General features: G+C 34.4%; 1 protein-coding gene across 4 annotated transcripts in view; it reads right to left on the reverse strand.

The window, feature by feature from the left end:
* LOC149078990 (cell adhesion molecule Dscam1-like) overlaps positions 1 to 25,902 on the reverse strand; it is a 134,843-nt gene that overhangs the window by 25,404 nt on the left and 83,537 nt on the right. For all 4 annotated transcript variants that reach the window (XM_089241234.1, XM_089241236.1, XM_089241235.1 and 1 more), the window contains exons 12-21: positions 23,560 to 23,733; positions 21,983 to 22,130; positions 20,400 to 20,548; positions 19,787 to 19,918; positions 17,513 to 17,680; positions 16,638 to 16,708; positions 14,610 to 14,856; positions 8,983 to 9,081; positions 7,214 to 7,399; positions 2,205 to 2,501 (exon numbers count right to left, since the gene is read on the reverse strand). In XM_089241234.1, the coding sequence (XP_089097360.1) occupies positions 2,205 to 2,501; positions 7,214 to 7,399; positions 8,983 to 9,081; positions 14,610 to 14,856; positions 16,638 to 16,708; positions 17,513 to 17,680; positions 19,787 to 19,918; positions 20,400 to 20,548; positions 21,983 to 22,130; positions 23,560 to 23,733 (1,671 nt within the window). The remainder of the gene's footprint in view (positions 1 to 2,204; positions 2,502 to 7,213; positions 7,400 to 8,982; positions 9,082 to 14,609; positions 14,857 to 16,637; positions 16,709 to 17,512; positions 17,681 to 19,786; positions 19,919 to 20,399; positions 20,549 to 21,982; positions 22,131 to 23,559; positions 23,734 to 25,902) is intronic.

Here is a 25,902-nt window from a genome sequence, read left to right on the forward strand (position 1 = left end):
AATGTTTAACTGGTTAATCAAAATTTTTTAATCGAATTTTAATCGTATACTTTGGGACCAAATAATACTACAAAAATATACTTTTTGATTTCACTCATCTATTCGGTAGAGGTAAACATATCTAGGAATAGGTTAAAAAATTAAGGCTGCCCAATTCAAGCAATTTTATATGCTGAACATAATAACTGCAAGAACTTGTAATTTATCTCTTATCTTACTTATCTTCTATTTATATTACTTGGATCTTATCGTTTTTCAAATTGTTATTTTTGGTTATACTGCTTCAATTATAGTGTTGATTGTTTTTCTAAAAGCTCCTCTCGAATGGTATTTGTGAGCAGATGAGCCGATGCTTGACAGAATATGAAAAACTACTGTTCATATAGTGGAAACAATAAATTTTAGTCTTGTCTTCTAAAACTCAAATCACACTCAATTTGAAATAGAAATCATCAGCTTTCGATGAATCCATTTTGGCCAAAAAAATTGATATTTTAATATTTTTTTAATTTAGTCACTTATCCAAAACGTTCTGTATTAAACATGATTTATAAGACAAACAGAATATAATCACTTTTTTGAAACAAATAGTTAATTTACAAATTTTTAATTAAAATTTCGAATTTTAACGAGTCGATTAACTGAACTAGAATTTTAGCTGGGATTAACAATTTATCGATTAGCCGACCCGATTAATCAATTAATTGTACTAGCCCTAGTTCAGACATACCTAATTTTTACACACGAAATTCTCCTAGAGTTTATTTTCCTTATTTTGAAAAATAGAAAACAGTTCTAAAAATAGAAAAATTTCCGAGCACGACTGTAAGAATTTTTTTCGTTCGTTTTCAAAAAAAGATTAATGTTCTCATATCGATCCGATCTCTTTTATAGACGTTGGTGCTGATACTTAGGAAATCATGTTCATACTCAGGGTACTCTTTTGATTACTCAGGAAATAACTAAGTTAAAAAAACTATACTGATGAATTTTCTCTTATTTCATTGAAATTACGGTACGTCTGGCAACACCCAATAAGAGCAGTGATAACAAAGGCATACCACAATTTTTGGTATAGGAGAGTGACGTAAAATTTGTTCACAAGATAAACGTTTCTTAACCTTTTTTTTCGCTCGTGGGCACTTTTGGGCCGTATTTTATCTTCGCGATCCCTGCTTTATCTAAGGAACCCATCTCCCACCTCCCTCAGCCAGTGAAGATACTATTTCTATTGAAAGAATTGATTTCTTTCAGTAAATTTAATAGTGGACAAGAATTTTGTAATTGAGGTGGATCTCTCCGGACCTATGAGGTTCGATGTAGTAAAGATTCCATACTGGACCATCACATCGTGGAAACCAGGGTGAAGTGACGTTTTTTTGTTTTTTTTCCTTTGCGGAGTTGGGGTAGGGGGGTTCGCACTTCGCTGGAAGTAACGACTTATTTTCTTTCGACCGAATGCAATTATTAGGGCTCAGATTTTTATGCCCTAAAATATGAAACGTCACTGCTGATAGGTGAAAAAAACCTGAATTTACTGTTCAGCAACGACGTTTCATCCTTAAGGTCATAAGTAGTGATTATGTGCCCTAGTGATTAGTAGGCCACTTACTGACATTACCCTACTCATTACCCTCCCTAGCAGACATGTCCAGGTAGGCCAATGCATTAAAATGGTGCCCTGGTTCCATGGATTCTCATAGAAGTAACACTTTTTCGGCCTCATGCAGTCGAATCCCGTTATAACGAACACCTTTATAGCGAAATTCTCGTTTTAACGAACACCGTTATAGCAAAATTCTCGTTTTAACGAACACTTTTCTAATCCTTCAGATAGGTTTACACAAGAACAATGCAAAAACATTGAATTCCTTCATAACGAAATTTCATTTTAACGAAGTGATTTGTCCGATCCCTTGTAATTCGTTATAACGGGATTCGACTGTATTTTATTTAACTCTTCACAACTATGTGTATATATATATTTCACAGCTGTCTGTGGCCTCAGTTAATCGTCTGGCATGTGTACCTTTTTATGGAATTCTGCCGGTGGAAATACACCCGGCCCTAAATATTTCTTACGGCCACAAGGGAGGCATATGGATCGGGGTTGAAATTCACTGGTCTAGACAGTAGCACAGGCGAAGACAAGATTCGTTACCTACTTAACAAGGCTATAAAATAATCCGTTAACAATAACTTACCAATTAATGAAATTGGCAGTGTCCTGAACTTATAATCGGCTTGCGTGACTCCCGCTTCGCTGTGAGCCGTGACCATCAGATAATATTCTCTTCCCGGTAGGAGAGGTGTCAATACCGTTTGTCTTTCGTGGGACGGAATCTTGTCGGACCATCTCCTCCATTTACTTTCGTACGGCAACCTATACTGAACAGTGAAAAACTGAATGGAGCAGCCGGCGCTCTGCCAACGATCTAGGTGCAATGTAGCGATAGTCATGTTCGGAGTGACGAATGACTTTTGCGGAGCTGGCATCGGAGCTGAAACAAAAAAATATATATAACTATTATCGAGATAACGTGCTGCCAAGAGACAAAAAAACATAAATTATCTTATAGATATGTATTTTATAGGTAGTAAAAACCAATAATAAATAAATCAGTTGAGTTTATTGATATATACAGGGTGTCCTGTAGGTGCTGATGCAGCCTTTATCACGTCAACCCTCCGTCGTAAAGGTGTGAGACCAATTAAAAAAAAATGCTCAAAAGGTACTAAAAAATTACACTGCACCAGTTTTGAAAGTGAAAATACAGTATCATAAAATAATTTTATACGGTAAAAAACTTGTCCTCTTTTTCCAATTGGAAAATTGTTGCACTGTCTCTCGTGAGGCGAACAGAAAAAATTCGCTAAAATATTTGAGTTCGAAAATAGGAGGAAAGTTATGAAAGAAAAGCTAAAACTAACGGACAATGTTCTTTCCCCGCACTTATGCTGTCCTTTCCCCATTTTTCTTCGCTATGCGAATTCAAATATTGCACTTTCAGCAACTATTGCAATTAGAAACTTTTTTTTAAGCCTCAGGAGGGACAGGACAACAACTTCCTAGGACAAAGGACCGTATAAAAATTGAGATTTCTTTTATTTTGTTACAGACTGTATTTTCACTCTCAAAACTGGTACAGGGCAATTTTTGAATAACTTTTCGGCTTTTTTTTTTTCAATTAGAACCATACCTCACGACGGACGGTTTGAGATAAAGGCTGCATTAGCACTTTCGGGACACCCTGTATAGTTAAATTATGTTGCAGAAGTCTGAGAAAATCTAATTTTTTTTGGTTGTTTACATACATTCAGGCTTGTACGTTGCATCGAGTTGATGGCTGTCTTCATGGGGAGAACGACGCGAGTAATTCGAAACTTGCGAGCACGGGGCAAGGGGAGCCACCACTATAAATCTTTGCTAACTTTTCCGACACAACTCTGCCTCTTTTGAGGTAACGGAAGTAAGGTGCTTTGCATCAGTCCGGGGCTGTGAGCGGTTCTATCTATCTATCTATCAGGCTTTCTTCAACCGCTAGGTCGTTAAGCACACACAGTTTAATATACACCGTTCACAGCGTTTCGTTTTATCGAAAGATTTTCGAAAAAAATTAGCTGCTTAAAATGATTTTATATTCGGATGGAATAGAAAATAATTCATCTTGTAAGCAGTTGACCAAAAATGTATCGGGCTTGAAAACAATAATAAAATTGTAGTAATTAATTGCATGTTGTCCCTTGTGTATATGAGGTTCAAGGATATCGCATATTTCAGAAAACCATGGTGAATTGACGTAGCAAAATAGAGCTGATTTTCACATTATGAACACATAAAGTAGTTGTATTATATTACTAGTAATTGTATATAATAATTACTACTACTACACAGATAGTAATAGTAATGATAATCCGCTTGTGTTAGTATTATACAGGGTAAAAACTTGACTCCATCTCACCTCATCTCACCTATCTCGTAAACTATAAGACACAGAAATATACTTTTAGTTAGAAAAAGTATCTAAATAAATTGTCTACTTTTAGATGTGCCATGCATTTTAACAAGGGTCGTGTAATATAACAAATTTTCATACGGTGCCCCTGTCTTCTAACTTTCAATTAGAAAGTTATTGCTCTGTTTCTCCATAGCCTCTCTTTTAAAAGATGATTAGGGCTTATTTTCAGCGTATGTTTCTTTTTCCTGTATGCAAAAATCTACATGAGTTATCTGTAAATATCTACGAATTTGGACTTGAATTTCTTACTGTTCCATTTACGGAGAACCATCGCCCTCAGTCCCTTAATGTCTGGCAAGAGAACTTTTCTGAAACGAGCATTTTTTGTATATGGGAGCTTACTCCCAGTGAATTGGCAATACAATTGTCACTCATTGGATCCCTGGTTGGGCTTGATGCGTTAACACTTCCCGGTCTACAATACCTTGTTTATCACGAGATAAGCAGTCATTTTTTTGCAGTGAATCCTTACTCCGGAGGCAGACTCTTTAGCTATATTCGCAGGGGAACTAGTATCCTTTGAGGATCTTTGAGGACCAGGTTTGCTGATGAGTGCAGCCTTGTTAGCAAGCTTATGGGTCGCAGATACATCCTGTTTTTTGGAAGACTTCACCTGAGAGAGCTGGGTTAAGTTTATCAGTATATTGTTAGAGTCATATTTTTTAGAATTTATAAGCTCCATTTGCTCTTTCCTCTTTGCTGCTTTCAGCTCAGCTATTGAAAGTCCACTAGTACCAGGGGTAGCAGCATCATAAGTAGGATCTTTTTCCTTTTATTCTTCCTTTTTTGTTATTTGCTTTAAATGTCGCATTATCACCAACTCAGCGTTTACATCATCACTGTTCATAAAACAATTACAGATTCATTATCTACATATTCATCACAATAATTTTTAGACTATTTCTTATTTTTTCCAGTTTTACTCGTTTTTTCACACACTATTTTGCATTTCAGATAAGGAGCCAGATTTGCATTCAACATCACTTTTGATATTATTGACATTAGCATCGGAATTTTTACTAGTGCCCACCATGTCATTCATCATCATTCTCTGTAGCATTCATCGGATCAGAAGTACTCAAAGGAGTATAAACATTATAAATTCTAATACCAAAGGTTAAACAGGCTAAATCACAATCACTGCTCAGGGAATCAGAACCACTGAGGTCATTAGGTACATTGAGAACGTCCATGACAGGGTAGTCACCCCCTTTTCACGATAGCTAACCTATCATTAGCGTACGTATTCTTGTTCAAAAAACTGTTTGAAGTGACAAACTCATTTGAGGCTGTTTTATAGCTATTGATTCCCGAGTTAGCTGACAATTGTATACTGTCAACATAAGTTTTCCCTTAAAAAAAGAACATTACATTCAGTAATAATTTCACTCTCGGAGTCACAAACAATTTGAGAAAATTTTTTATGAGTTTTTGCATATTCAGTACCTCCAACGCTACAACGCAGTGCTGTGGATCATTAATGTGAACAGAAGTACTTTTATCAACATGTGCAGAAGCATTATATTTAAAAAACCTTTGTGAAAATGCAATGAATCATTTACAACATCAGAGAGAGAGAGTTTTATCGTGCTAAGCGATACGATCATCAAGAATAATTTCAGTGGTATGAGCATTACACCCTGAAAAACAATCAGTAGAGCAACCATATATATATTAGTATCATTTATCGGTGTCATTAACAGAACAAATACCATATTTATCCAAAGATTTAGTGTCCTCCAGAGAGACACAACCGTTAGTAACTACTGAAGTTTGAGCATGATACACCAAATGGCAACCATTAGTATCACTATTTGAATTTGCAACAAATGAAATACTATTTTCATCCAAAACGATTTGACCGTCTTAACGCATTTTGCTTTATGTGTACTTTTTTTACTAATTACTGACAATTTACCATGTTTCAAAGCGAAATATTTTTTTGAAACCACTAGCCAGTTTATGTATACAATCAAATGACCATCCAAATTATTAAAGAATCTGACAGCTTCAATAACTAGTTTACCGCATATTTCTCCATTCGATGGCTCTACCACATACTCAACATACACTGAAATTTACATCCAATAACTCTCTAATAACTTCACAGCCCTCAACAAAACCATCATTGCCTGCATCATATTGAGATTGAATCCAGAGAAAGAAATTTTCCACAAAGGTTTCGAGATCCCTTCCTTTGTCATCATGAGCATTTTCCGCAAGCCCCAAAACTTGGGCCCTGTCAATGGGATTAGAATAGATACAGCAGAGTGGCATGACGCAATTGAAAAGATGTAGAACCAGCACCTCCTAGAGATAGAAGGACTCCGCAGTCTGCTTGTGACGTCAGTAAGTAATTCATTTTCCCTCAGAATATAAATTCCCTGCTCGTGCCAGTAACATCGTTGCGCAGAAAAGAAATGATTGGGCGGCGATTTCTATGCTCCACATCCAATCACCGTGCGGTATTTGTGAGTCAACCAGGAAGATTCTACGCCAAAATAAGAAGAAAAAACATAGGATGATGTGGTTCAAAAATGTGGCAAACTTGCTAAGTAGTCTAAATGACGTTTATGGCAAACAGAGAGTGCAGAGGCTTCTAGCTGTAGGAGGTGCTGGTAGCAACTACTCTTGACGAGCTACATCTATGGTCAGGGCCAGGTTTTCACCCTGGGCAAAACTTGTCAAAGCTTTCGATTTGAAACATGGTAATCTGCCAGTAATAAGTTAATAAAAAAGTACATATGAAGCAATATGTGTTAAGGTTAAATTGTTTTGGACGAAATTAAGTGTTTTCAAAAAGTTCGATTTAAAAAATATATATTTCATTAACTCAAAAAATAAGTGCATGGTTGTTAAAAGTTTCAACAACATAATTGTTGTTTTCTAATATATATATATTATTAAACTTTTGACGGTTTACCAATACGAAAAAAAAAGTCAAGTATACGAAAAGAAAAAAAAACTGTGAACTACAGTCATCAATAAATAGATTGCAGGCAGGTTCAATGAAATTCCAATTTACATATGCTGCCATCTGCCAAATATTTTTCGAGTAAAGAAACAAATATCTCCAAATAAAATAATTTTCGGATTGTTGAAAATATATATAAAATCGCATACTAAAATTTTCTAAATCAACAAAAAAAATGAAGGCATCAGCATTTATTTCATTAAATGTTAGTCAGGCTTACCTGCACCCTTCGTGCGAACCGGTACAGATACACTTGGTTCCCCAGTACCAAGACTATTCGACGCCGTCAAGTACATCTGGTATCGAGTACCACATTTCAATCCTGACAGCGTGGACCTGTCCGTTGAGCTGCTCAATTTTTTCGTCAACCAAGTACCATCTTCTGGCTTGTAATGTAAAGTGTATTCTATACGTCACAATAAGAGGAAACAAAAAAAAAAAGAGAACGTGATAAGAATCGCGAGTAGTATGCATAATAATGGGGATATGAGACGTTCAAATCACAGTAACAATACGATTTATGTTTTGTTTTTTCTACGTTAAAATTGCAGAACTAACGAAAATTACCTTAACCCTTGCAGTACCACATTATGAAAAAAATGAAATAATCATCATGAAAATTTTTTGGTAAGCCGTTTTAGTTCTAACTAAGCCGTAGAAATGGAAAAAAAATTAGTATACACACAGCAAATTAATTGACGTGATACTTTGATCTACCACCAGCCTCTACGCCTACATTAAAAATAAAAAATACAAAAATTGATATTATACTTTAATTCGAGTTCGTCATTGCTTACGTTCAATCTGTAACTCACCATCTGCTGATGTTACCTATAAATACCAATCACACAAATACGCTTGGTATTTGAAACATAGGTATTCTTTTTCAAAAATGGTGACATGAACTGAAATATGGATCAGTAATGAGTGACGAAAAAACATGTTGTGCGTTTACTTGAACTATTACCTGTAGTATTACACACCTATGCAAAGTTGCAACCATAACTTTCCAACAATGGTGACCACGAAAGTTAATTTTTATCCATAAATTTCCGTCATATTTAAAAAAAAACTAGTTCTATATTTTTTCTGTAATCTTGTAATCATAATATAGCTATGCTTCAAAACTCCAACTCTCCACATCGCATGTAAAGGGCTGTTACGGGGGTCAAAAGTTAGTGGCACTACAAAGTAACGTCAGAACTGAAAGGTTTAAAACAAAGTGCATTAAAATCCATTCGTTAGTGGTTTTTTTATTCCAATTTTTTTTAATTAAAAGAACATGGTTGTGTAGGTAAAATAGTTTTTTTTTAATCTAATTTTCTCTGCAGTTGTTTCTCGTTACGAAACTGATATTCAGAAATGGCCCTTGCTCATCCGATTTCATTCAATCGCTCCAAATTTGACACGCTTGTTCCTTTTAGTCTTTTCACATGTGAGGCAAAACTGATTGTTTAAAAACAGTTTCTGATTTTTTCTGTTTATTGTATGTCAAAATGCCTTTTGTAATTTGCCAGTGTAAAATTAAAAATAATTATAATTGTTCAATTAATTAATTTAGGCCGATATCTTTACTAGGGTCATTTGAGTAAGGTACACATATGTGTCTTAACTAATGACGTAACTTGGAAAAAAAAAGTCATTAAAAATCATTTACACCATTAACAATGTGGTCAAGACCGAAAATGATAACCTACATGGAATATATGATAGCATCCATTAATTTCATCAATATTTACTGCATGGAAGGTGATTCAATTGCTATAAAAACAATAGAATTTTTGGCAGCATATAACTTTAGCATTTATTTCTTTTTCTCACACACCGTTGGAAATATATTAACTCTTTCACAACTGGCGGCACATTAAAGTACCACTGATTGGCAAATGCATAAAAAAAGAATCGAAACAACGAAATTTACAAGAATTTTCTGAAAGGTTGTGAAACGCTTCAATAGAATATGATTCCGTCTCGTGGACTAATAGGTACCTGTTATGATGGATTTATCTTTTGAATCTTTCTCCCATCGGATTTCGACTGAGTCCATTGTCGTTGAGATGACCTGAAGAATCGGTGATGTTGGTGGCGCTGTTTTAAAAGAAAAACAAAAAATATAGATTAGAATCGCTTTAACGAATGGTAATAGAAATTACATAATTATGATTTTTTTTCTTTTTTTGTAACTCTTCTACTACGCCATTTTTTCATGGTTATTTCTGGTTCACCTAAGTATGCTGAAAAATTGAAGGCTAAATTTCTGCATTGGCATAAAATCAAACATCTTCAACCATCCACGTATTGCAAGAAAAAAAAGACAACAACAATCCCATGCACCTCGAGGTCCAACATGCCGTAATGTGGTGTCTTTGTAAAAAGAATCAAATCCATGGTTTCATTTATTTTTCCACCAGGCGCCTTTTGGTGTGTAAATAAAGCGCCAAGCTTGTTGACACATATGTTTTAAACTAAGGGTCCTGAAATTATTATATTTTCATACTGAAATGCCATTGAAACATTTTAACAAAAAATGTAGAATAATAAGAAATTTCCATTTGAACAATCATGTGCTCCCTGAATGCAGTAGGGAGAAGCCTTCTTTTAAATGGTGTGATTTTCATTGTTTTTCATAAATTCTATATTTCAAAGTTTTGAACATTTTCTTATCATTAGCTGAAATAAATCAAACATCTATCGCCATCTGTCGATGAAAGAGTGAGTTTGAATGTTTTAGGTATGACTGTTCACCAATAGATGGCGGCAGCTATGTACTGTTTCGATTCATTACAATAATTTGCATACTTCATAAAATCAACAATTTCTTTATTTTTTTTGAGACATATCCTACATTTTTTTAACACTTGGACGGCCGGAGCAGTCATTTTGACGGTTTTTAATTTCATAAACGCTATTATCTCGAAAGTATTTAACTTACACACTCCATTTTTGGTGACTTTTCATTACTTCCGTACAAAAAATTGAAGGGTTCGTTCGTAAAATTTCGACGTATGTACCAAGAACGGCCGAGAGCAGTCATTTTGACTGCCCTTGTAAATTGTATATGTTTTTTTCTTGTGGTGGGCGTTGATGTAAACTTTCACTTTTAGGATCCCCATCATTCTTTGATGTCCCACACAACATATATTCAGGAGCAACATATCAATGGGAAAAAACAAATGAAATAATACTATTTGCTTCGCATCGTGTTACTGGGCAATCTATAATATCTATTAGCAGGGACAGTATGCATACACAGTCAAAACAATATATATTATTTAGCTGTAGCCCCTGTTATCAAAGTTGCGGTATCTTTTTTTTTTTATCGTTCACCTGGCAAGCTAAGTTTTTGTTGCAGTTTGACATTTCATAACTCTTCATGCCACCATCTGCTTTGAAAGCTTTCTAGGAAACATAGCCTCATTCACAGTGTGTAGACGTGCGTGGCTCTTGGAAGAAGGAGGATATATTGGAGCAAAATAATGAGAATTTTTCTGCACTAAATGATATTTCAAACAATAAATCTGACGCTGAGGAGAATTACGATGCAAACTCTGACAACGATAATTATATATTTTTCATAACTTAATTTGTAGTATGAAATTTTAATAGTGTCCTAGTTTTTCCTCGATAGTGCAAATTTACAGTGAGATAATAGTATATTTTATCCATAGCGTGTACGAACTACTAAATAAAGTGAACAAAAACGACCGTGATATGCAAATCTAAAAAGTGTACATCGTCAACATGAAGTACGATGTCATGCAAATGCAATGATTTTAAAAAAAAATTTTCCGTGACAAATCTTGTCCACAGTTGCCCTTTAATTTTTCATATTTATAGTTGGAAAGTCATTTTATGGGTGCCCTGTTAGTATGACAAAACGCAAGTTTCTTCAAAATTAACAAATTGTAATTTTGTGGGATAATGCTTGTTGTTTTGTTATTGTAAAAAGATAGTGCGATTAAATATATTGCATTAAAAGGAAGCAGCAGTCAAAATGACTGTCAGCTGTCCTTGTAGGTATAACGTATAGTCCGGCCCTCCTAATGATCATGTTCTTATCAGTGAAAATATGTTATAACGTAACAACAATTGTCAATGATTAAATTGCAGAGATTTGTCATTGTGCAATGGAACCAAGACGCTAAAAATTACAGCGTTTCCAGCGTAAAATTCGCTGATTACGCGTTAGAAAAGAACTAATGTGTAGATCAGTGCCGTCCTAAAAGGGCCTCACAAAAATGATAACTGGTTAAAATTTTCTAGAAATTTCTAGGTAGACCTTCAGAAAAATCAGTTGGCCCGGGGGCCCATGATGCTCTTAAGACGGCCCTGGTGTAGATAATAGTCTACATTCACTTCAACTTATATATTTTCTATGAAAGGTTTAATAAAGGTCGAATAAAAATGAATGTCCCTGAAAATAGTTTTGTTTTTTTTTTTAATAATAACGAGTAGCATTTAGATCTGAAGAACAATTTCGATTTAAAAAACTCGTATCCTTCCATTCATTATTCAAGATTTCAATATCAGCAATACGCATGTTACAGTAAATGCGATAAACCGATTATTATCATAATCGCGAATCTTCTCGGTCAGTTTGAGAAATTACTACTTTTACTAGTGATTACACATAATAACATAGTGAAATTCGCAAATTTGATAAATATAAAAAATATATATGCATAAAAATATACAGCATATACAATCTCAAATGAGTCTTTCGGTTGCATGTTTTAAAAAGTATAGTGGAAGCCTGATATAATGAGTTGCAATTCAATGAATTCCTCGATTTAGCGAATTTGCTAAACAATAGATTATGAGAAATTTGAAGGGGACACGGGACCTTTGAACGATCGAAAAATCGAATTTTTTTTATTGTTTTAAAAAATTCTACAGATCTTCCTGAACATTTTGATACCTTTTGTTCTACGAGCAGTAGAAATCGAGACAGATGGGAATACGTGTGACACAAAACTCAAATTTCACAAGTTTAAAGGGTCTTCGAGCCACGTGCCTCCATATTTATCTCATATGTTTTGCGTTTAAAATTTTTTTTTTTTTCCAATTTTTTTTTTTCTGCTTCATCTACATTAAAAATATCTCGTGAGTCTTTTTTTCCTTTTTCTCCATTGAGTTGCAGAAAAAAACTGTTACTCACACTTTGTTTACATATGCTCTTCGTGCATGTGCCTCCGGAAGTCAATGTTGTTTTGTGCTGCACTACAATTTAGTTTATATTGTTTAACAATTATATTTCTTGAGTGGTTATTTGTTAGTATAGTTATTATAGTTATAGTTCAGTGAAATTACCCGTTAGTTAATCATATTAGAAACATATATAAGTTACATGAACCTAAATTGTGTGCTGTGTGGTGGTGAAGGAAAATATTTTGAAAAAGATGTGAAATTGTGTATTGAACATATTAAAAGATTTAGATAAAGTTATGTGCAACAGCAGTTCATATCTTCAGTGAATATTATCACTGTGATTACAATCTCAACAATGAATATTCACGTGTAGTGTTGTTGTGTGTAATTTGTTGTGAATTCCTGTGTGATGATGGGCATCGGAAATGAGTTTACACCAAGTGAATGAGAAAAACCTGATTTTCAAAAGATTTTTTCTTCCAATCATAATAATGTGTTATGCACTTGCATGTCTATGCAATGAGATTTGTTGTTGATGGTTGTCGACAACTTTCAATTCTACTTAAACTTTTGCAGACTTTGGACACAGTGCTTATTTTCCAAAAGAAATTGCAGTCATGCTTTTTGTATCACACCACAAAATATACTCATGCTAATGCCACTACTTGCCATATAAATGGAAAAAAAAAACAGCACTGACAATTTATTTTTACAACAAAATCAAAAATCAACAAGCCCTCGACCATTATGTAAACTAATCTTTTTTGTCAGTTTCCTTGGTTTTGTTGTTAATTCATCTCAAATATTATTCACAAAACATATTAAATATATAATACAGACAGCAAAGTAAATTTAAGTAAGTTTTTGTCTCATTATTTCTTAAATCTGGTGTTTTGCAACTTTCTGTGTGTCGAGCGTTTGAAGTGGCAGGCTTCTCAAAGCATTAAAATGGCAAGTTTAAGTATGAAAACATGATGAAAATGTTGAATACTGATTATATATTATTGAACATTGAGGCTATTCTCATGAATCTCTGTATGGTACTGTGTTTGAGAAACACAATTTCATAAAAATTCATACTTCACAATCTTTGAACACGTTTTTCTTAAAACATCAATTTTTTTTGTTATACGCATGATATCTCATGAACTATGTTTCCTATTTCAATGAAATTATCTGGCATGTGTCCCTTACCTAGGCGCATAAAATGAACTAGAATGGTTCATTCATCCGTCGAAATTTAAAATTTTTATTAAAATTTAAATTTTAAAAGTTTCATAAAATTTGAAATTTTTGAATTTCCAATTTTTTTTAAATACTTCCACTTAACATATCTTAAAGATTCTAGTTCATTGCATTAAAAAAACATTTTAGTATACAAAACAATTTTTTATGCAGAAATTCAAATTTAGGCAGATGAAATTGCGCATGCAGTGGTGGTGTGTATGATACTTTTTTAAAAAAAAATATGCAACTTTTGCTTGCAAACAAAAACATATTTTGCAAATTCGATGCATGCGCATCCAATTACACATACTTTAAATGTGGCCCTCAAAAATTTGAAGAAATTGGACAAATTAGGAATTTTTAATGAATTTTTAAATTTATGCTACATTTTTCTGCATTTCTCGACTTTCACGAGCCCCGTGTCCCCTTAAATTGAAAAATTCGTTAAATGACAGTTTCTATCGATTAAAATCGTTAAAGTTTGGTTTTTGAGGTCTGATTTCAAAATTCAGGACTTAATTATTATCACCGTTATTTCGCGGAAGTTCGGAAGAATTCGTAAAAGTAGAGTTATTTATATCCGGTTCATACTGCGATTCACAAATACGATCATCTAAGTAATAAATTTTATCTTGGCAACTGGACCGATTTATCACATTTACCAATGCGAAATGGTGATTATGCATAATAATTGGCAAATGTGATGGATTTAGTATGATTTATGATATTTATACCAATGACGCCTGGGTATTATGCATGATCTCCTATAAAAGCGTGCGTTTGCAATAATTTTTTCAGTAGTCATTAAATTCAACAACGATTGAGTATTATGCATAATCGCACGTGAAAGTGAGTTGTGATTATGCAAAATAACCGACAAATGAGATGGATTTAGTATAATTTATCATGTTTCGCTTTCATTTTATACATAATCGGCGGTTGGAAGTGATTTTTCTTTAGTATTTATTAAATTTACCAACCGCACTTGTGTGTTTATCGTGCATAAACGGCGATAAAAATGAGATGAAAAACTTAGGTAAATTTATCGAACTTACCAAAATGATCAGGGATTATGCATAATATCCGGTTTATCATGCATAACTACCGGATTTATCACAATTACCGTAACATATATGTAGATTGCCTCTGTGGATTATAGTTAAAATATTACGATTAATTCTAAAGATGTGAATAGCTAGAAAGTCATTCGTTATATGTAAGAATCTTCGAGGAAATCTTACCAGTCTCTAAAGTGGTCGCGACAATGCTGTCACTTATGGGTCCCGGCCCGGCAGAATTGAAAGCTCTGACCACGACATCGTAGCTCGTGAATGGCTGAAGTCCTGTGAGATACGTGGATTGTTGCTCATCATCGTGAAGATTATCCACTTGCTTGAACTGGTAGTTGACAGAGAATGTGTCTGCGTTATTCCTGTAACCTACATGGTAACCTTGTATCGGTCCGTGACGAGTGTCTTGCCTAGGAGGCTACAGATGTAATAATCTCTTCAAATCTCATTTCTTATAATACCATAACAAAAATAGTGAATAAAAATTGAAAACACTTTCAGACCCACTATAGAATTCTGTCTTTTAACCTCAGGAAGTTAAACCCTGACATAAAAGATTGCGTAAATTTGGGGTTAGAAATGTGAATATGATATTTGGGGGATTTCGGCAGAGGGCAGCACTTAAATTTGAAATTTAAGAATTATTTAAAATGGCTTCCAGGAGAAAGTGTTTTAGGGGAAAGTAATCTGGCACATAAAATTTGGCAATAAAATTCTGGAAAAATTGTATTGGATTATTAATATACCCTACATCATTTTATATGGAGAAATACTGAACGAAGTAAATAATATTTCTTCACAAAAATTTAAAAAAAAATTAAAAAGTAAATATTTGCTTACATTTATGTTTTTATGCGTCTTTTTGAGTATCAAAAATGTGAAAACATCTTGAAAATTAAAAAAAATGAATGCTCGGGTCTGAAAGGGTTAATGCTGAGGATTCTGCTTATTTTCCTGAGAAATAAAGTCGTTTACAAACAATAGCAGATGCGATAACACAAGCTTTGTATAGTTTTACTGAAATTATGACAGAATGCGAAGCCTCAACGAATAAGCCATCTTGTAACTTAATATTGATCGAAGTAAAATCACGAGAACCTACGAGTTCTAGGAAGCTTTTCTGTATCGTTCCTAATGAAAACCTATGATTCGAATCTTTAGCGTCTTATGATTTTAATTCAGTTTTAGAACCACAAAGATCACCATCATCACCCCAAATCCTGGTGAAACTGACATTCGGTCCAGAAATAAGAAATACTTTCGAGAAGCAACATATTACTAAGATTGTGATGAGTATGCGTGATACGGACAGAGCAATGGGCTGAGATGGCAAAATTATACTTGTAGTATACCCTGCAAAGTACTTTGTAATACGGAATCAAGCAGCACGGTTTTTATCCCCAAGTTAAAATATTCTCCAGTATTTTATAGCATGGCGCCGAGCACCCAAAACTGTATTCACAAAGCAAAATATCCTATAACATACTCAGATTGAGGTCTTGCTTGAAACACTTCAGACTTGCTTAGCTGTGGTTGCAACTATCGGTGTTTTTGAAAATGTGTTTATCCTTCAGTAATACTGTATCCTTCGTACCTTCTGTGATGAGCCAAGGAATCCTCATTCGAATGTATATTTAAAAACACCAATCTAACACACAAACGTTCATTCGTTAACGACTCAACGTTGCATCTTATCTACAGTCGCCATTTTACCGAAAATGTTTCGTATTTATTCAGCAAATAAACATCAATTTTTTTTTTAGTTTTCTCTCTGGCCTCGTTTCTTATCACATAATGACAGAAACATTTTCCTTTGAGCGAAAAAAAAACCAAAACTACGTATAGAACGGAGCAATGAAAAATATTTCATTAAAAAGAATGGAAGGAAAAAACACAATAACGACGTCCCAAAAGGCTGAAGGGGGGAAAAAATCCATGCGATAATTTCATGACGCACACATTAGCTCATTAGTGCGAAAGAGTAATTAAGCGGAAGTTTAGGTTATGAACGTTCTCTTATTGACCCGTCACACGTCGCAACGGGAAAAAATCGATAGCGATAAGGGCGGCCGATCGCGCTTTCAAAGCAATGATTTATAATTAAGTTCATTCTCTAATTTATTTCGCCATTATTTTTATTTTCGCGTTACGAAGCGTCTTTTTTTTTGTATTTAATTCGTTGGAAATGTTCATACTCACTTTCCACGAGACCTTCAGTGATTGATCTCCAGTTGGGTGCACTGTCAATTCACGGGGTGGACCAGAGGGTGCTAAAAGGCACATGATATAAACAAAAAAGAAACAAATAAATTTGATAAAAAAATTGAAATTGATTGAGTGGCATTAAAGAATATACCTCCAAGCAATTTATTAGTTTCAGGAAGTCCGGACGTCATCCATTCTAATTAGCAAAAGTTTTACACTAGTTACATATTCTAACGCATCGTTTTGATTAAAATTCCGCCAAGATAAGCCTCGTTCATCTCTTCCTCTTTTTTGTTTTCGTTATTATTATCATTATTCCGTTCAACTCGTGCCATAAATAATGAGCTGCTATTAAATAGGGTCGCTTGTATGAAGTTTGGAAATAGCTAATAACAAGGGCCTTTCGAGGATAAATTATTTTCTGGGAGGTGGGGTGTTAAAAATGTTATTTTCTGATAAATAGTGTATGGGTAAAAACAATTGACCTAATATTCTAATTGCGAAAGAAATGTGGATAGTTTCTTTTTTATACGGATTTAAAGTTGTGTTTTTGATATATTAGCCGGAACGAGCATTAAATCATTCGTTTATGCAGAATTGTTTTGCTTGACAGTTTCTGTGGTACTTCGCCAATGATGTCAAGGTTGTTTCTTTGGAGCTTGGCTTTTGTTCAGTTAAATGTGGATTTACTGTGGATTTTTTTTCTGGCAAATCAAGAGACTGATTTTTTTCGATGTGTTTCTATGATCTGAGTTTTATACTTTCATACACATATTGGTAGTACTGTATTACCTAAAAAATAGTGTAAAATCTTGCATAACTTATAAAAGACAAATCAATTTTTTGATATCCTGTCGTGAATGCATTACCTTCAATATCTGTAGTCGTATTGATGATGGAGCTGGGACGAGATTTGCCAATGGCATTCTCAACGATTATTCGCACTTGATATGTCGTTACTGGCTGCAAGGACCTTATCGTCGCGATGGAGTCCGCACCGGAAACGATAAGCTGAGACGTGTGTCCCTTCCAGCTTTCTACAAAAGAGAGAAAAAAGAAACATTTAATGAAACCGTTTTTCAGATACTTTCTGAAAAAGATTTTAAAATTACAGATTAAAATAATAAGGAGGTGTAAATCGGGGATACTTTGCACCTACTGGGGTTACTTCGCACCAACGCTCGCTTTCTTTCAAACCGAGCACAACTCCGGCTTAATCACAATGGAAAATTTTCTACAGATTGAGCTGTGCCAGTGCGTGTTTGTCAGTATCTAACAGTTTGAGTAAGTATATATTGTTGTGTGGGAAGTTTTCGTTCTACCATCTACGTTTCGAGTTGTGAGTGAAGTGCAGTGATTTAATATTTTTACCGTTGTAGGTCTGTTGCTCCTTGTGGCCAAATTATTTAACGGAGAGATCACCTCACATTCGCGTATCGAAGTTCGGAAAGTTGTCCACAGTTGCATCAGTGCTAAAAAAGCATTCAACGTTATTTAGCGGCTATTCTTATAAATGTTTGCAAACAGTTTTGATTCCGCCTGAGAGGAGACGTTATCGATCAACTCATATATTTGAGTTGCTGATGCATGCGTGATTTTGAATATCTTTTGCGACATATTTGTGATGCTTGATATCAGTGGAACTTTTGTCAAGAAGAAATTTAATTCCTTCAGTTATGAAATGACGAATGCGTGAGTAACTCAAACACATGAGTTTACCCAGTGGTTCCAACCTTTTTTCGTCACGCCCCACGTAATCATCTTGGAGAATTCAAATGTCCCCCACCACAGGAGACTGGGGGGGGGGGGAGAGAGTTGGACATCGAAAGTTTAAAAGAAGGTAAAATCTTGAAAACTAATTTATAAATGCGGTTTTTATCTATTTCTGGGAATTTGATACGCTTTTTGAAGGTTAAAAACTCAACATTTGTGTTTGGCGAGAGCATCTGTGTCCCTTCAAACATCAAATTAGCCTGAGGGCTCCTCCTGGAAGTAGGTCATACTTATGCCACTGTCCCCTTTCCGTGACATATACTGTAGTAACTCTCGAAAACGGACACCCATGGGACCGAAAATATTTTTCCGGTAACGAGGAGTGTTCGTTAGAAGATAGCAAAATGCACTGAGGCCCATTGACGTAATTTAGAAATAGCGTGTATTATCGGAAGATGTTCACTAAAAGGGAGTGTTTGTTGATGGAGGTTCTACTTTAGTTTATGGTACTTGGAAAGGGATCTCCTATCCCCACAGGAGGCAGTGAAAAATCTTCAACCTGGTTTAAACGAAAATGCATAAATAAATTTTTAAAAAAAAGAAAAAAAAATATATATATTTTTATTAAATAAATAAATTCCAAATATATATGGGCTTTGAGAAATTAGTTCTCCCCTTTGAATAATTGATATGAGATAAATTTTTATGAATCCTGATTACTCCCACAAAAAATCAAATTGCCCCCGTAAATCATATTATCTTCCCGGTGGGGCGTGGGTCCCATGTTGGGAACCAGGTTATTCACCGATAACCTCTAATGTCAGGCAGAATCAAAACCGTTTTTGAACATATTCCTTAGAATAATCGCTAGGTAATGTTGAACACTTTTTTCAGCATTTGTGCAAAGTAATCCTCGTAGGTGTAAAGTAGTTCTGGATAACGGTACGCATTTTTGAGCATAAAATATGAAATTCAATAAGATAATGAATTAAAATAAAATTAAAAAAAAAAGATTTCAAATTTAATAAAGGAAATGATTTTAGATTTAAAGAAAGTTGTTATTTATTTAATTGATGCAAAAAAATTTAATTATTAATGAAAATAATGGTTTCAGAATAAATTCAAGTTATAATTTTAAAATGTAAGACAATTCAAAATCAATGTGTGTTTTCAATAATTCCGAGGCATGTGTGTTAAATCAAAAGTATCTTTACCCTGTCCTCTTCAGCCCATCCATTGTGACACCAAAGCTAATAAAAAATAGAATATGATAAAAAATTAATAACGCATCCCCTCCCCCAATTAACTGGATAAATGCTCCATCGAGACCAACACGATCTTTTCATTTTCCGTTAGTAGAATAGACACCAGTGCTTGAAGCTTCACGTACACTGAATGAATTAAATGAAATTAAAACCACATACACACACCTGTAACTATCTTGTACTGTACACTACTTCCAGTTATCTGGCTGTTTCCGTTAAAAGGCACTTCCCATTTAAGGCTGATGCTGCGACTCGAAACATTTGTCACAGTCAAGTTCGTGGGAGGATCTGGTACACCTGGAGAAATAAAAAGGAAAAAACCAAATTCAAAAATTTGAATATTTAAACTGCTTGTATTTATGAGCGGAGTTTTTTGTTCAACAGATAAACATTAATTTCAGCTCACACGGAGCAATTACTGTATGTCTATACAATTCAGTCCTTGCTTTTACGGTGTAAAGGCGCACATGTATTCGCAAGCAGATCATGTAATGTAAGCAGTTGCAATTGGTTGTTTGGTAATTTGTACGGTGTTGTGAACAATGAACTAATTATTTTTGAGCCGTAAGAACTGGACCACCGCCGGTCAGTTTTTTACAAAGGGGAAAAAAAGTAACACAAAGGAAGTCCATGTAATTAAGAATGAATTAAAACCTCTCCAGTGGTCTTATCTTACATGTTCTGCTCGATAGTACATACGCACCTTAAAAGAACAAAATGTATATATATATATTCACGAATTATTAGAGTGAAAGAGAAAAATCGTAACTGATCGTACCTTGAACAACGAGGTGTCTCGTCGCTTCATCGGAACCGTAGTCGTTTTTTGCTGAACACGTATACAGTCCACTATCTTGTCGAGTGGCTGGTGAAATAACCAACTCCGACGAAGCCCTTCCTTCACCATTTGTTTCTCTAAACGAGTATCTACGGAAAGTGTGTTATAGAAGAAAGTATTGAAACGGCCGTGTCAATCGTAAGAAGTAAGAAGGTCTGAAATTGGTTATATTTAATATTTCAAATTTTCTATTCTTATTAAAAATAATCGATAGGGAGTTTGATATCAGCACCACAATTTCACGATCTACAAAAACGAATGAATTTGAAAACACCAACTTTCTTTGTCATTGTTCGTCCAAAAATGACGATCATGTGAAAACGATGAAAATGATATTGCAACGTCATTTTCGTCACCATTGATCTGCAATGTTGCCCTAAATATCGCAGCCTGTATTGCTTTTGTCATTTACAAATGAAAATAGAAATTGAAATAGCGATTCAAAACCTGTCAAAAGTTAGTGTAAATTATTTTTAATACCATTTAATTTTTTCGATGACTTCAGCAAGCTAGGACAGTTGATTTATATTTAATTTAATCTAATCCTAAATATTCAAAAAACTAACTTTTATATTTCCGTTAACTGTGGATTATCTTATATTTACATTAGATTTTAATGTAAATATATAAGATATTTATTGTATTTCCTTATTTAAAAATCATAGAAACATACTGGCTGGGGATGGGGGAAGGTGAAACAAAATACCCAAACCCTCTTGGGAATTTGTGAAAGTTTTCGATCTGGGAAATGTGAGAAATACATAAATGTAAATTTTGAATTTATATACCAATTATTAAAATCATTTTTGAAATAAGACAAACTTGACAATTGTTGACTTGGTGTTATTCAATGCATTCGATTTGACTCATAGGAATCGAGAGTTGAAAAAAAGATAAAAACGGGACGTTTGAGTCTTAGTTGAGACAGTTAAATATTTAATAACCTCACATATATGTACTGGTATCGATCACATTGTTTAGGTTATGGCTGTCCAGTCATTTCTGTATAGTATTGTAAATGCTCATTGAAATTTTTTAAATTATCATAATATAGTCGAATCCTGCTTTAACAAACTCCAAGACAACGGAGAAATCACTTAGTAATAACAAAGTTAGGTTATACAGGAATTCCAGATTTTTATATTGTTTCTATGTAACCTTATTTGGGGGATTAGAAAAGTTTTCGTTAAAACAAGATTTTCGTTAAAAGGGGAATCGACTGTGTGTCATTGAAGAAAAATCCACATTACATGAGTTCCGCGAATGCCGCGGTATTGATTTAGTAAAATGTAATTTATATTATGACATCAACTATTAAGTACGTGTGTGTGTGTGTGCGTGTGCGTGTGTGTGTGTTTTTGTGGATTTTCCGAAACATAACTTCAGTCATCTCAAAACACAAGATTATATTCTCCTCAAAAAAGGGCAACGCTAGTTTCATTAAATCGTAATCAAACAGAAAATCGTATGGTTCGGAATAAATTATTTTACTAACAGAAATTTCGAGTTGAAAATATGTTTACCTTGATCCATGCTTTACTGGTAAAATTTTCTTATCCCTTTGCCAGGTTATAACAATAGGGGTGTTACCGACAGCGGAACATTTCAAGCTTATTGCCTCCCTGTCTTTGATGGCTCTACTTTGATATGTTTCTTCAAATCTCGGAGGTACTAAAAACATAGAATTATAGAGGCTGTAATTACCAAAATTTTGGTTTCAGTTTGTGAACATATTCACGAAACAGGGGTTTCTCGTTTTACAACAATATACAGGGTGATTCAGAAAACATGGGAAAAGTTTTAAGAGGTGATAGTACAGATAGTACACACCAATACAAACAATTGTCACCACAGAATGAATGGTCTAACATGAAACGCAAATGCGCTGGCGGGTTTCGATACAGCCGCTTCGCATACGTTAAAACGGCATTCTTGTTGAAATTTATCGGGAGGAAAAGAAAACCCATCAAATGTTACCTAGGAAAGAAGATACCGTATACAAATCTGCATGACAGTGAATAAAGTTTTTTTTTTTCCTTTGATGAAAATTGCTTGTATTGATGCCCATTGCCACCTCTTAAAGTTTTTACCTTTCCTCGAGACTTAAAATTGTCTTCAAAAAACATAACTTTAAATTGTTCACTTCGAACTTTTGTTACTGCAAATGCAACCAGTATTTTTATATCATTTTTGATTTGAAATGAGCTTACTAAGAATAAAAACTGGACTATTTTGATCATCGTACACTGTTTATTTTTAAAAAATTTTGAGATTTTTTTTATACGAGTTTTAAATAGTGAATATTCAATTTTGTACGCTGCCGATAGACATGATGTAAAGTATAATGTCGACATGATGTAAAGTATAATGTCGACATGATGTAAAGTATAATGTCGACATGATGTAAAGTATAATGTCGACATGATGTAAAGTATAATGTCGACATGATGTAAAGTATAATGTCGACATGATGTAAACTATAATAAACCCACACAGTAAATATCAATGGATGTGTTAATTTGGAACCGATGCTCATATGTAACCAACGGCACATGTTTCGATATCTATGAAAATTTTATTTTCAAAATTTTCGATCTGACATTAAATTCTCTCTTATATCAGATTAACATACTTCCGTTGCATGACATCTACTTGATCATTAGAGTGTAGTGGGACATTCCATAACAACGTAATTTAAAATCAAAAATAAAAAACGAATTTCATGAAATATCTTACTTATTCAAGATTATCACGAGCAATAAAAAATCATTGCAAAGTGCATGTAGAATCAATGTTTTTCACAAAAGTTTTTTAAAAAAGAATACAAAAATACAGAATTATTATGAAGCCAATTGAGAGACACAGAATAGCTTGAAGAGATGCACACTAATTAATACTTTGCCACTTAAATTACTTTTTTGCAATATTTGAATTAGGCGCATTGCGTGCGTGTGTTTCATAAGCTTACTTCAATTCCACTCAATTAGAAAAATACGTTTCCGACAACTTGCGAAGTTTACGTGAAATTTCCGTGCTGATACATAAAATAAACATAAGTTTTAGGAAAAAAAGGAAAGAAGCGGGAAAAGTCAAAACGTACTTTTCACATCCAAGAAAATAATTTTACTGAGTGCAGCTCCAATTCCGTTATTTGCTTGGCAAAGGTAAAATCCTCCATCTGAAACATCAACGTTCCATAACACGAGAGTGCCATTGTTGAACTGCCGCAAACGTGAGCTCGAATGTACGTATCCAAAATCACCCGGGTTAGAATCTGGGAAAGAAAATTTTATAAATTTTAAGGAAAACGAATTTGAATTTTTTTTTATATAAAAAGAAATGTTTTGCACAATAGGAATAATTCGCCGATTACTCCTATTTTGATTCCGAATGTCTTGATCCCATGAGGGTTCTTGAGGGTGAGAGCTCTTTTCCATGCATGAAAATACCACTCCAATACCATAGGCCCTTGATCAAAATGACGTTCGGGGGGGGGGGGGCGTTCTCGTTCTGTGCAAATCTTGGAACCACACCTCTCAAGTCTGGGCGCTATGGACATCAAACACTGAGTCATGGCCGGATTAGCCCATGCGACGATCTTGGTTCTATGCGAGGCGATCTTAACAGCATCAGCCCCCATACCCGGCTGGAAGAACCTGCTAGTCAAAATTTACATACTTATCCCCCACAAAGAAAAACATTGTATCAGATCTCATTATTATTTGCCCTCCCCCATACATTGGAGACTCCCCCCGGGCCATGTCCGGGTGGCTAATGCGTTAATATGTCCCTGGTTCTATAAGCAGGTCTGTTGGATACTGTGTGTGTGTGAAAGTTATCACACTTTTTTTAACCAGATTCTTCTTATGTTTTTCAGTTTTCTTTGTAACCACCTTCCCCTTTTCTGCCACCTGTCACTGCTCTTCATTGATTTGATTTTTATACGTCATCCCAGAAGTATGAGAACAGAAAACTTCCGATATTTCGTGCTATATTCACAAGAAAATTAAGCTTTAAGATGAATAAATTATATCAAATCAAATTAAAAGGAATTTCAACCCGAAAATATTTCATATCTAGCCTTAGGACTGGATAAAGTGTGATAGCAAAGTAGCGCGAAGCGAAAAAAAAACGATCAACAATCTGAATTCATGGGGTGGCGGGGGAGGGGGGTGTCGTACAGTGCAATGCGAACATAAATAACACGAGCAAAGCAGTGCAATTCCATCGCCACGTCTATCTTCCCTTGCAACTGACCCATCTGTATGTTGTCAACACTGTCACAAGACAGTTGCAGCACTGTCTAGAAAAAGAAAAATAAGCATGGAAAAAATGAAAATAAGATACTAATTTGGCCATCCTTAATTTCCTATGAAAATACCGCGTGTTTTGAGTGCGGAGATGAACAGCGTGTTTCCCCCCCCCCCGTATTGTGTCTATTTTTAACGGGAAAAACGTCCAAAAGCAACGATTTTACTGTCAAAGGTGAATATAAATCGTCAAGTTACTAGAAAAATGTTAAATAATAATGTTTTATACTCAAATATTGATATAATATTATATATTCTCGGTATAGTCGCTTAATTTCTGAAATTTCATTTCTTTGACTCGAAAACGGATTTATCAAGTGATTGCATACAGTGAGCATTTTCACAGAAATCAAGTACCTCGTTATTAGCGAAATCGACTGCAATTCCTCGTGATTCCTGTAGTATATCTATATATACGTGTATTTCGTCAAAAAAATTGGAGTTAGATTAATATTTTTTTAAGTTAATACGCTGTTATCATCTTTTGTAATCCCACTTATTTGGACTTGGAAAAAATAATATAAAATACGAATACAAGGCCACAGCAAGCAAAATGCCCAACGAAGTAGTTGAGAAAAGATACCCACAACAAATATGGATTCATATGTTTCTCAAATACAACACTCAATTAACAATGCAATAATTATAAAAACTAAACAGTATATACACATTATAAAATATAATGCAATGGCCATGAAAAATATGCCAATATAAAACGTCTAATGAATTATTCAAGAACACGAAAAGACCTTATCTATTAACCTGTTTTCGCTTATTACCCAAATGGACCAAGGAATGGCTTATATACTTTCGCTGCCGGATATATAATCAAAACCATTCGAACATCCGAATGCATTTACGCCTCTTGCCAAAATATTTTACCGGAAAAGAGTAATAAGAGAAAGCAGCATTACCTACGTACGTACATCGAGCGCATTTATTGGCATCGATCAAAAGAAGAGAAACAATTGAAGGAGTGAAATGTTCTGTTCTCTGTCAAGGGGCATAGAGAAAAATTGGTTCTCATCGTTACCTGCTTGGCTATTGAACATTACTCACTACCGGTTGCTCCCGGAAGAAACACCTGGAAATAAAGCAGGAGGGGGGCAAAATGTGATACAGACACATTATCC

Source organism: Pholcus phalangioides, unplaced genomic scaffold, assembly GCF_987345545.1.
Source record: "Pholcus phalangioides strain wild (caught in Gottingen) unplaced genomic scaffold, Ppha-v1.0 ptg000013l_1, whole genome shotgun sequence".
Classification (NCBI taxonomy): Eukaryota; Metazoa; Arthropoda; class Arachnida; order Araneae; family Pholcidae; genus Pholcus; species Pholcus phalangioides.